This window comes from Mustela nivalis (genome assembly GCF_964662115.1).
Source record: "Mustela nivalis genome assembly, chromosome: 6".
NCBI lineage: Eukaryota > Metazoa > Chordata > Mammalia > Carnivora > Mustelidae > Mustela > Mustela nivalis.
In genome coordinates, this window is record NC_139025.1 from 14205541 (window position 1) to 14218766 (window position 13226).

Genomic DNA, 13226 nt, shown 5'->3' on the forward strand with positions numbered 1-13226 from the left:
GAAGCTCTTGATCTCAGGGTTGTAAGTTTGAGCCCCATGCTGGGTGTAGCAATTACTTTTACTTACTTATTTGACAGAGAGAGTGCAGGAGTGGAGCAGAGGGAGAGGGAGAACAGACTCCCCGCTGAGCAGGAAGCCAGATGCTGGGCTCAGTCCCAGGACCCTGAGATTATGACCTGAGCTGAAGGCAGACACTTAACTGATTGAGCCACCAAGGCAACTCAAGAAGATATTTTTAAAGATTTTATTCATTTATTTGACAGAGAGAGAGATCACAAGTAGGCAGAGAGGCAGACAGAGAGAGGGGTAATAAGCAGGGTCCCTGCTGAGCAGAGAGCCTGATGTGGGGCTCAATCCTAGGACCCTGGGATCATGACCCTGAGCTGAAGGCAGAGGCTTTAACCCACTGAGCCATCCAGGCGCCCCAAGAAAATATTTTTAAATAAAAAAATTTTGTTCAGCAAATCAAGAAATAAATACCTATTGAATTAGTATCTGTTAGAGATAGCTTTCAGACTTATGAAATTATGAAATCACTGCTAAGTTGTATTCAGGAGCCACAATGCATGCAACTATCTCATATAGCTGCATACATTGTGCCATGCAAGAGCCAGTATTTATGCAGAAGAGCATTGTCTTATTTGTATCTGAAAATGCACATGGCATATGTTTACCAACTAAACTGATAAGTACCTTAAGATGTATATGTGTATAGTTTTAAATTACAAAAAGTTTTGTACATGTCTTTATCTTGTTGCTTGTAATACTTTCCCATCTTTCCTAATTTTAAAAAAAGACTGGTTGAGAGTAATGAAATTATCCAGAGTTTTGAGGTTATTCTCTAAGTTGTGTAGTTTGAACTGAATTAATTCCTTAACCAGGGGCCTTAAAATAAATCTAAGATAAAAGGAAGGAGAATCGCATAGTATGTCGGAAGTCAGTAATTTTTTTTTCACAGCAATACAGTTACGTTAGTCTTTAAAAAAAACAAAGTCCTACAAATAGTCACTTACTTGTGAGAAGCATTACCACATGAATTTCGTGTTATTTTTTATAACATTACATGTGCAGGTCATGGGAGAAATACTTGGGCAGTATTTAGAGTTGGTTTCTTCCAAGTATATAAGTATATGGTTTTTGTAAGTGGTATACCCACATTCCCACAGAGCAGGAAAAGATGACATTGTTCAGCCCTTGGCAGGTCAGATGCTCGCCTTTTTGTTTGTGTTTTTTTGATGCTTGCGTTTTGTTGTATATAGCTGCCTTGTATTTTACATTTGTTAACCTACACATACATTTTAAAAATTTTAAATGGTGGCTGTTACAGTGTACATAGAACCGTATTTCTGCTTTTTTCACATAATGAAATTTTCAACTGTATTTTGGTTAATTTAGTAACCGTCATTAGTTTGTGGAAGTATTTGAGAAAGAATCTGAAAAACTGAAAGCTTGGCAGGTATGTTATGTAGTGTGTTTGTATTGTGGTTTGATCTCCCTGTAACTGGTCAGAGGTTAGAATATTAGCTATTAAAGGAAAAAAGGAAAAGAAAATGATGAAGTATCAGTATCTAAGAAAAATCAGTAAATGAAATGTAGTTTTTTGAAGTTAAGAACAGAGCCAAGTCTGCATTTAATAGGATGACACAGATGTTTTAGAGAAAAAATGTTTGCTTTGTGTACTGACTTATTTTAGAATGATTTTATTTTTTCTTTCTTTTTTTTTTTTTTTTTTGGATTTCTTTTTCCTCTTCACTCCCCTGAACTTGCTTTGTGTTTTTGTTTTTGTTTTTGTTTAAAGACTGCTAGGCCAGAAACTGTCACGAATGATGATGAAGAAGCCCTAGATGAAGAAACAAAGAGAAGAGATCAGATGATCAAAGGGGCCATTGAAGTTTTAATTCGAGAATACTCCAGTGAGCTCAATGCCCCCTCCCAGGAATCTGACTCTCACCCCAGGAAGAAGAAGAAGGAGAAGAAGGAGGACGTATGTGTTACTGATTTCTGGCAATAGTCCTTTCTGTGGTTTACTTTCTGTGGTGTCACGCTTGTGCTTTCATTGCATTGCAACTTTCAAGGAGAAAATGACTTAAGATTTAACACAATATACTGTTAAACCTAATTTGACCATGTTTTATCAAGTAACTCACTCTTTTCACCAAAATGTTTGTGTTTTATATGTTTGAAATATACTGGCATGGATGCTTATGTTTATCTGTGGATTCAAATTACATAAGGAAAAAGCCCTTGACTCACGAAGTAGATGCTGATATTAAGGGACAAAGGAAGTTTTGTTTTGTTTTGTTTTGTTTTTTTGGCTGTAAGGGGCTGGCTTTGTTTTGCCTTACTCCTGGATATTGTTCTATCTCTGCTTCAAGCAACACACCAGATACCCTTCACTGAAGATTTTTACCCATTCTTTAAATCTTGCCATCTTTTGTTCTAAACCACATCGCATTCCCTCTATGGACAGTACTGCGGTTGAACAACAACTTTTTCTTCTTCTTCTTCTTCTTTTTTAAGATTTTATTTATTTGACAGAGAGATCACAAGTAGGCAGAGAGGTAAGCAGAGAGAGAAGAGGAAACACGCTCCTTGCAGAGCAGAGAGCCCGATGCGGGGCTCGATCCCAGGACCCCAGGATCATGACCTGAGCCAAAGGCAGAGGCTTTAACCCACTGAGCCACCTAGGCACCCCTGCAGTTGAACTTCTAATTGGAGGGCAGTTGAAGAGTAGGGTAAGATGAAACACTCCTCCCCAGTGTATTATATTTTATTACTTTTTGCCAGCCTAAACTAATTGAATAGTAGGGAGTCAAGGTTAAAGGAAAAAAAAATTTTTTTTTTTAAAGATTTATTTGGGGCGCCTGGGTGGCTCAGTGGGTTAAGCCGCTGCCTTCAGCTCAGGTCATGATCTCAGGGTCCTGGGATCGAGTCCCACATCGGGCTCTCTGCTCAGCAGGGGGCCTGCTTCCCTTCCTCTCTCTGTGATCTCTTCCCTTCTTCTCTCCTACTGTGATCTCTCTCTGTCAAATAAATGAATAAAATCTTTAAAAAAAAAAAAAAAGATTTATTTGTTTGAGGGGCACCTGGGTGGCTCAGTGGGTTAAAGCCTCTGCCTCAGGTCATGATCCCAGGGGTCTGGGATGGAGCCCCACATGGGGAATCTCTGCTCGGTAGGGAGCCTGCTTTCCTTCCTCTCTCTCTCTGCCTGCCTCTCTGCCTACTTGTGATCTCTGTCAAATAATTAAGTAAAATCTTAAAAAAAAAAAGATTTGTTTGAGAGAGAGCGTGAGCGAGCTTGAGGGGGAGGGGCACAGGCAGAGGGAGAATTTCAAGCAGATTCCGTCCCTAGCTTGGAGCCCCAAGCAGGGCTTGCCTAAGCTGAAACCATGAGTTGAACCTTAACTGACTGTGCTACCCAGGTACCCCCAAAATGTTTTTTTTGTTTGTTTTGTTTTGTTTTTAACATTCATTTCTTTGGGGTAAATTTAGAGAAATTGTGGGGAGTATTCTTTAAAAATATTGGGAGTGTGTTGTGTGCATGAATTTTATGTGCCATGAAAAGTACCATGAATCATATAGTATGGTTTTTAGTATTGGGTGGTTATGGTTCATTTTATTTTGAATTTGAGTCCCTTATTAGGTTATCTTCAGTTTGCTTTGTGGCCAAATATATTTTTATTACTTGGCTTGTTTTTCCTCATGTGGTAATAAAAACCTGTCTAGTAAAATGCCAGTCATTGGGAATGGGAATTGGTAGTCCATTAGGTATAGAGTAATTGAGGTTTGTAGAGCTTGTTCTTCCTCCCCGGCATTACCAAGAAAGGAGAAAGTAGCTAGAGTATTTGTTTGATAGGTGTTTGGAGGAGAGGCTCAAAGAGCTCCTGCTCAATGGCAGGAATTATGGGTAAATTTTGTTGGTATGATTATTTCCAGAGGATGAAGGAAAAAGTCTAGCTAGTGTGAGACTTTCCTTATTCCCTTGCCTGAGGTGGTTGGAGGGTGAGGAGGTAGGTGACAAGAGGTGTTAAAGAGAGTAAGTGAAATCTTCTTTATTAAGTAATTTGAAATCAAGAAATGTCACAGAAATCTTACTTTGCTTACATTATAAACATACAGTGAATTGTTGTGTAGAATAATGAAAACTCTTGCTCTTTTTTTAAATCTTTGTGGATTTTTCCGCAGATTTTCCGCAGATTTCCAGTGGCCCCACTGATCCCCTACCCACTCATCACTAAGGTTCGTTTACATTACAAGACACTGACAATAAATGTTTATTGCTATTGGCCAGACTTGTGATTCTTTTTCATCTGATTTCTCACTATTTGACTTAGATCACTAGTTTTTTATACTATATAAATTATTGTCTTTTTTGTAAGATGGTACAAAATATCTTTTAGTATCTGTTTTGATGTGGATTAATCTTTAATGTATTCTCTCCTATCCCTTCTGTCTTTTTTAGGAGGATATAAATGCTATAGAAATGGAAGAAGACAAAAGAGACCTGATATCCAGAGAGATCAGCAAATTCAGAGACACACACAAGGTAGTATTCTTGATTTTTTTACTTGATACCAATCTAGACTTTTTACAGAACCCAAAGCAAACAGACAAAAAGAAAAAAAAATCAACCTTACATTAGAATATAATTTAAGTGCTTTTTATAGGTTAATTAATATTTAGAGACAAAGAAACAGAAGAACAATACCATATTAAAGTGGTCCTGGACATATTGTACTTAGTTTTTTCAGTTACTGACTACTCTGCAGTCATCTCACTTTAATATGAATAAAAGTTAATTTTATTTTTAGATTTTAACATAAACATCAAGGTCAGATTTACATTAGATTCAGTGGGGCAGCAGGATAACCTACACTGTAGTTTATTTCTGGGGCAGTTATTTAACTTAATCTTAGGAAAATCTTTTCTTTAGAGCTGAGATTAAAATTTAAGATATATATTTGTGTAGATTTAAGTTGAGAGGGGGAGATTTTAAAAAGTAGGTCAGTGGTTACCAGACTTACCAAATTTTAGATGCATGGAAGAACTGTAAATTCCCATAAAGCTAATCTATTCATTGACCCCCACCATTATGATAGAGATCATATGGTGACTAATGCAAGATGAAACTCTCAGCTTGGAAAGTAACAAGGAATAGGATGTAAGTATGAGCTTCTGTTTTTTATTATATTTATGGATGCCCCCTCAGAAAAATATGCAAAGGGGTAACTGGCTTGGAAATGGGTATTTGTGCATAGTAAATCCCACTCACGAGTTTTGCCTATTGAAAGCTTCTCTCAATGACAGTGCATCTGTGAATGTTCGCTGGTGTTGAAGGTGATGCTTATGAACGGTAAAATGCAAACACGGCATGTAATGTATTTTGTTTTTAGAGATAATAAGATGTTACTGGTTTTTACTCTAAAGACTGAGTGATCTTTAACTCAGTGAAATGTTAAGTGTTCATCTTTTCTTTATTTAACCTTAAACTTTTTCTTACTGCTTTCAAAATCCCATGTTGACAGTGTCATTGAATCAGTGCTGCTGAACACTTATTATCCCGATGCCCAGCCCTAGCTCACATACACAGTGCTTTTTCAGGAATTAAGTATGTCTAAAAGCACAAATAAAATTTTCCCAAATTAATTTTGAGTTTAAAAGGTAGTCCGTGGGAAGTCATTTTCGAGGAATACTTTTGGTTAGGTTCCAGTACTCAAATTCAGGGTCTGAGTAAGCTTGAAAATGGTATACAGTTGTGTGTGTGGTTTACCCCCTTGTTGTTATTTGTTAAACCCTGTCATGTCATTGGTACAGTATATGAGAAAATTGTGTTTTTAAGAATATAATTCAAAAGATGATTGCTTCAGAGTTTGAGAAGCTGCCAGGCATTTGACTGCCTTAGACTTACTTCACTATGGGGGTGGGGAGGATGTTTTTTCCAAAATGTACTTTAAAAAAAAGATGAAAATGAAAAACAGTTCTTCTTGTTGGGTGGTATGGTTAAAGGGAACATTTGAAAATCCAGTAACAAAAAATGAGCTCAGTGAACCTTTGCATGTTTTGGTATGAGTTTATTAAATAACCACGGACTGTCAGGGTATCAGCGTGGCAGGGGGCGTCCATTTACAGCACGGACGAGTCTGAAGAGAGAATAAGGTAAGATTTATGATTTTTTTTTTCTCTCCTTTCTTCATGATTTCATTACTTCCTTACATCTTTTTAGACTCACTTTATTTTCTCTTTCTTTAGTCTTTGTCTTAAAATATATATACGTACGTATGTGTGCATCTACTTAACCGCATACATAGTCTTTTTTAGAAATGCATTCAGTGTGGTCCAGATTCACTCACTTGTTCATTTACTTAGAACAAAACTTTAGAAATGAGTTCTGAAACAAATTATTATTTACATAAGTGGAAGTATACACTACTAAGAAATAAGTAATGCAGTGAATAAGCAAAAGTAAAAATTAAATTCTATAAAGCCAATTATTATTGGAACAGCTAAAATAAATCTGTAAGTATTATCTCAGAAATAAATATTTCTTTATAAGTGTATGACACTGAGGTAAGTTTTACATAGTTAGCCTCATTTTATAATATAAATTTTTATAGTTCTTTAGAACTGTTTCAGAAATTAGAATTCGCCCCTTTAAATAGCTTTCAGTTTCTGTCCTCTTCCTGTCATTTCTTTTCTCTTCTCTTTGTAACTTCAGTGTATTCAGTATTGGCTTTGCCTACATTCTCCTTTGATATAGACTGGCACAGCAGCTGAATATATTGATTTCTCATGCATTAGTTTTTCTCTCATAATCCTCTATCAGTTCTCTGAGCCATGAACAAGAGAAAAAGTATAACAGGTAAGATTACTTTTTAAAGTTGTTTTAAATGCTTTACATGACTGAGAAAAGACAAAAGAATGCACATTTTATTGTTGCAGTTTAAATTTCATTTCGGTGACACTAAACATGGAACCAAAGGGATAAATGTATTTTGTTTTTGTTTTGTTTTTCCTGTTTGGGTTTTTTTTTTTTGTTTTGTTTTGTTTGTTTTTGTTTTTGTTTTTTTTTTTCCTGAGTTTGTGTAGAAACCGTGTGGTACACTGGTAATCTTGTCAGGGTACAAACTTGGTCTGACTTTGTTATTTGGTTTATTTGTGAACCATGTACTTGCTCTTCCTCCCAGAAACATAGCTTGTAGGCAAGGTTAATCCAGTGTTGGCGATCCATGTCCTAGCACAGCATCTGTAAGTTCATATGCAATCGTTCCTTCCAAGGATGGATTTATCACTGTTGATATATTTTATTGTCTTATAGGCATAATGGGCATAAATATGTTGCTTTTAAAATTAAATGAAATGAGAATATTACAGTTATGTACATTTTTGCTTGAAGTGAGTGATTTTCAGACTTTTTGTATTTGGTGGGCTATCCATCTTGTAATGGTGGGAGTAAACGTTTCCATTTAGATAATAGGGCAAATATTGGCTGAATTCAGCTTATCTTTTGGAGGGTGGGCAAACCAGTGGGTAGAAGATTATTTAGTTGTATTACAGCAACCTGACTCTTCCTCCCCCACCTCCCCTTGGAAATCTTTAAGTAGTAACCTGTAGGTAATGGGAAGTCTGGGGTTATATTTAGTATCAATAGTAAATCAGTAGTCACACTGATTTACAGAAAATTTCATAATGAGGGGAATTACATTTTAGCTAAGGGATTATATTTCTAGAAATTACTACAAATCAACACATTCCTCATGGTCATTTAGTTAGTAAATAATCATTGAGTGGCCAACCACACTTGACACAATCTCCCAGCATCCAAGATTGGAGATTCCTGGTCTGTGTAGAGTATATGGGTTTGCACGCAATCTATTTAGTGTTGTGATTGCTTCAGCTTAATTTGTCCAGTAAAACCACAAGTACTTAATATTAAAGTGCCAGTGGTTTGGTTGTTTTTGTTTCTTATGTTGGGCATTGCGCCGGGAAATATCTGAATACTGGAGCTACAGAGTTAACTCTAAAAGTACTTTTATTGGTTTCTAGAAACTGGAAGAAGAGAAAGGCAAAAAGGAGAAAGAAAGACAGGAAATTGAGAAAGAACGGAGAGAAAGAGAGAGGGAGCGTGAAAGGGAACGAGAAAGGCGAGAACGGGAACGAGAAAGGGAAAGAGAACGTGAACGAGAAAAAGAGAAGGAACGGGAGCGGGAACGAGAACGAGATAGGGATCGTGACCGGACAAAAGAGAGAGACCGGGACCGGGACCGTGAGAGAGACCGAGACCGCGATCGGGAACGGAGCTCGGATCGGAACAAGGATCGGAGTCGATCGAGGTAAGGCTTCGTGGAAGTTACCGTTCACTGATGCTTTAGTAGAGCTGTGGGTGGGCAGTCTCTACACGGTTTATATTGGCCGGGGGGAGGACTTCCTCAGCCCAGGCGAGTAATAGTGTTCAACTTCAGGGTTAATTTCTAGCTGAAGCTAGTTTATACACAGACCCAGAGCACAGCCATTGTCCACCCAGTGTTCTGCGCAGACTTGAGTCCCTCTTTTCTCCCTGGGTTGTTGGGGCATCTTTTCTGTTTACCATTTCATTGAGGTCCTGCGTCCTGGGAGATCATCACTAGCACCCCTGCGTTGAGCCAGTTGTCTTTCCTTGGTCCTATAGCCCATATGGCCACAACTCACCTAGCTCTCAGTTTAGGACTCCTTGTAATTTTACATTGCTTTTAAGTTTTTTTCTTTCTTAAATTGACTTTGTTGGATGAATCACCTCAAATTCCTCAGGAAGGAGTAAAGCAAAAATGAACAAAGGAAGAAAGTGGGGAAAGAAGAAAAGCTCACCTTTTTCTCCCAGGCTGGTTTTCAGATAATATGTTTCTGTGTTGCAGATTTTCACCTGTTTGTAGCTGAAAGGAAGTCCACTTTTAGGCAGTCCCATCAGTTGCTGGAACTAGAAATCCGGTGTCCTTAATCTTTATTGGGCTTTAAAATCCTTCCCTTTCTTCCTCTTCTGGAATAGCTATTGTCCTCTTGAGTAACCATTATCAAGAATTTGACATATATACAATCAGTGTATACATACTTTTACCATGGATGTGAATCCATAAACACTGTATTATATTTAATTAGATCCATGGCATCATACTATATATATTCTGCAGTTTGGTTTTACCACTCTCAAATATTTGAAAACTTTTCGTTGCCAGTAGTATAGGTCTAATTTATCCATGCAATATGCCAAAATGCTCTTTCTCCACACCTTTGCCAACACCTTTATTCCTTGATCACTAATGAAGAAGGCTGTCTTTTAACATGTTTGTCAGCCCTTTATATTTCTTATGTCCAGCTGTGTTTGTTTTCTGAGATACTGATAAGCATTAACATGGAATTTAAAATGCAATTCAGAATTTGAGATTAGAGTTACAATGTATCATCCTGATAAATACAGAGAAGTTTACAGTTCTGCAGAAATCAGGTGCTAAATTCTGGCCTATGAGTTTCTGTATTATTTTGTAATATATGTTGCCTTCCTTTCCCTTGGTTTATAAAGGAAAACTGAAAGACTGACAGATTTTTAAAATCTTTGGTTTATATAGAGAAAAGAGCAGAGATCGTGAAAGGGAACGGGAGCGAGAAAGAGAGAGAGAGAGAGAACGGGAGCGAGAGAGAGAACGAGAGCGAGAGAGAGAACGAGAAAGAGAACGGGAACGAGAGAGAGAGAAAGACAAGAAGCGTGACCGAGAAGAGGATGAGGAAGATGCTTATGAACGAAGAAAACTTGAAAGAAAACTCCGAGAGAAAGAAGCTGCTTACCAAGAGGTAAATTGAGGAAATGCTTTTATTCTTTATTATTATTTTTAAAGATTTTATTTCTTTGAGAGAGTAAGAGAGCATCAGAGAGGGGAGAGTCAGAGAAGCAGAATTCTTGCTGGGTAGGGGACCCGATGTGGGATTTGATCCTGGGACTCCGGGATCATCACCTGAGCTGGAGGCAGTCACCTAACCAACTGAGCTATCCAGGCACCCCTATTTTTTTTTTTTTTTAAGATTTTATTTATTTGAGAAAGCATGCAGCCATATGCGCAGAGGGAGAGGGTGAGGGAGAGAATTTCCAGCAGACTCCCACTGGTCATGGAGCACATCAGGCTCGATCTCACAACTCTGAGATCATGACTTGAGCCAAAACCAAGAGCTGTGCACTTAACTAAGATGCCCTAGGAAATGCTTTTATTAAAACTTGCTACTCAGTAGGTTAGTCAAAAATTTCGGAGCCCTTTGCATACATTTGTATTATTAAATTTGACAATTTCTTTTTTAGCGCCTTAAGAATTGGGAAATCAGAGAACGGAAGAAAACTCGGGAATATGAGAAAGAGGCTGAAAGAGAAGAAGAAAGAAGAAGAGAAATGGTAATAGTCTAGATTATGAATCAGTGATTTTTTTTTTTTTTTAAGATAAAAATCAGGTCAAATTCTTGACCATTAACTAGATTAGAGGTGTCATTAAAATGTGTAAGGTCTCAAGACAATTTAATTTGTTGGCAGAGGGACAAAGGCAGGGGTAGAGAGAGAAATCCCAGGCAGGCTCCACACCCAGTGAGGCTGCATTTCATGATCTGGAGATTGCCACTCGAGTTGAAATCAAGCGTCTGGACGCCTGGCTGGCTAAGCCACCCAGGCAGCCCTACATAATTTAATTTTTATATATTTCAAGTAATCTTCAGACAATTCCAGTACACCAGACTCTTTTTTTTACGCTTAATTTTCACATTTTTGCTGGCTATAAACAAAATTATCTCTTGGCGTACCATTGAAGTTAAATTAGGTCTGCCCTAGAGTCATATATAAAATGAGGATTTATAAAACGTTCTTTGATTAAGAGTCTGTAGCATTTTGAATTTGAGGAAGCATGAATAGATTCTGTTCTGTACTAGTGTGGCACATGGGGATGATGGGAATAGTGTCATGAGAAGACCTCTTGTTTTTCATGTTTTTATTTAAATCCATATAACAAACCGTGTAAAGAACTGTTTTCGTAAATGACAGTTCTTGTCTTGTATATAACATTTATGAATTATAGTTTTTCCTTATGCTACCTGTTAGCTACATGGCGGTCATAAAAGTGAAACTTGTATTGTGCGTTTACATTGTTTGATAAACTGTAATAATAGTGAAACGTTGGCACAGGTTGTTACTAACAAGAATGACAGAAAGATTTTAGCATAGTGTTTGCTTGAGTGGTATGTTCCATGTGTTCTCTCTTTGCCAGAATTTCATGAAAGTTTCTTTATTTCCAGTTTGGAGGTTATTCTTCCTAAAAATTCACTGACGTTGGAAATCTTCATATAGCTTTTGAACATAAGACGTAGTGGGAGTTTTTTAAGTAGCCAAAAGAGGGTGCATGCAGCAGCTGGATAGATAGTATGGGTTTTCTGTATAGTAGATCTATAATGCCACAGAATTATTGACAGTAATTTCAACTCCCCTGAATTGTAGCTCCCATTTTCTTCTTCTTTTTAAAGATTTTATTCCTTTACTTGAGATAGAGAATGAGAGGAGAAAGGTCAGTGGGAGAAGGAGACTTCCAGTTGAGCAGGGAGCCCGATGTGGGACTCAGGCCTGGAACTCCAGGATCCTGACCCCAGCCGAAGACCACTGAGCCACCCGGGCGTCCCCATTGTAGAATTTCTTTTTTATCCCTAGGTTAGAAAATAGGAAGAGAATAATATGATGAGAAATGATTATTTGAAGAGTTGTTTGCCGTGAACAGCATAGTGGGATAGATTTGAAGTGATGCTGCTTTTTACATGCAAATCTGAATTTGCCTATTATTTTGTGTTTGAGAGCTTTAAAATACATTACCGAAGAAGTTACACTTGCTTATTTTATAAAACTACTCAAGTAACAGAAGTAAATGATGTAAAAAGTAAAGGTTTCTACTCCTCAAGACTGGTAATTTATGTTTATATTTTAGTATGTATCTCATGGACCTTCCAGTGTTTTATTTAAATATTTGTAAGTCTTGTCATTCCTACTTAACAAATCTGCGCTCATTAATTTGAGGCATTTTGAGTGTAAGTTATATCCTAGCCTTGGTGCTTGTGCTAGGTACTGGGTATACAGGAGTAACTAAATGCTGCTAACTTTGAAACAAATGGGTGGTATTGTCAGAGAGGTAGGTAGTTACTATGTATGAGTGTTTTAAGATATGAAAAGGTCTGTTCACAGTATTTTGGGAGTGCAGAGAAAGCTCTGGGGATGGGAATTGGTGATGGATAGATGGTTAGATTAGGGGAGTCTCTACAAAGAGGTAATATTTGAACTTTGCAATATATTAAAATCTTACTGTAGTCTAAATTTTTACTATATTCAGAAACTTATCTCCTTTTATATATAGGTATAATAGCTAGAATAGTTGGTAGAATAGATAAGGATATAGAGTATAATATTTTTATGTATTGCATATTTGTATGTAATTGTTAGCTCTAAGTGGTATTAAGTACAAGAGTTATTTGAAATTCCGAAAATAAGAGAGAGTCCTATACTTTCATGTTTTGTGTACTCAAAGTTAGAATGATGATTGTGACTTGACTTTTCAGTCCTGCGTTTTGTAAAAACTTTCTCTAGCATTATCTATCAACCAATGTAAAATATTTTTGTTGAGTTAATAATAGATTCAATAAAATAACTTTCAGTTTTGTTTCTTGGTATGCTCTGTTTTCATTACTGTACTTTGAAGATTATATCCAGAGAGGAAATACTATATGCCTTTTTTTGTTTTTTGCAGAGATAAGTTCTAAATCTGGCTTGTTATTTATGACTAAAAGATAAAATATCTCTAATGCTATTTAATATTCAATGCACATGAGAATTATAAAATTCCAGTAGTATGGGTAAGAAACATCTATCTCCAAGAAGGAGAGGATAGTCTATATGATTTTCATGTTAATTTTGCACACTTTGTCTTTTATTTTCTGAAAGGCAAAAGAAGCTAAAAGACTGAAAGAATTCTTAGAAGATTATGATGACGATCGAGATGATCCCAAATATTACAGGTAAAGAACCCTTGCTTCATGAGCTCATACTTTGAGTGTTTACTAGGTGTATTTTCTCTACCAGAGGGTGCAAGTTTGGAGTAAGGAAGAAAATCTTAATATTCTACCTTGTAATTACCTCCATATTTGATATGTTGTTTTGGGAGTGTGGGGGAGAACTGTTGGAAAGGGAT

The 13226-nt window shown here is 36.9% G+C and overlaps 1 protein-coding gene across 2 annotated transcripts in view; it reads left to right on the plus strand.

Moving 5' to 3' along the window:
- The window catches only part of RBM25 (RNA binding motif protein 25), a 56294-nt gene that overhangs the window by 31371 nt on the left and 11697 nt on the right, over nt 1-13226 (plus strand). For both annotated transcript variants that reach the window (XM_082733395.1, XM_082733394.1), the window contains 7 exons: nt 1799-1984; nt 4186-4239; nt 4463-4546; nt 8044-8330; nt 9597-9819; nt 10319-10408; nt 12980-13053. In XM_082733395.1, coding sequence (XP_082589521.1) covers nt 1799-1984; nt 4186-4239; nt 4463-4546; nt 8044-8330; nt 9597-9819; nt 10319-10408; nt 12980-13053 — 998 coding nt within the window. The remainder of the gene's footprint in view (nt 1-1798; nt 1985-4185; nt 4240-4462; nt 4547-8043; nt 8331-9596; nt 9820-10318; nt 10409-12979; nt 13054-13226) is intronic.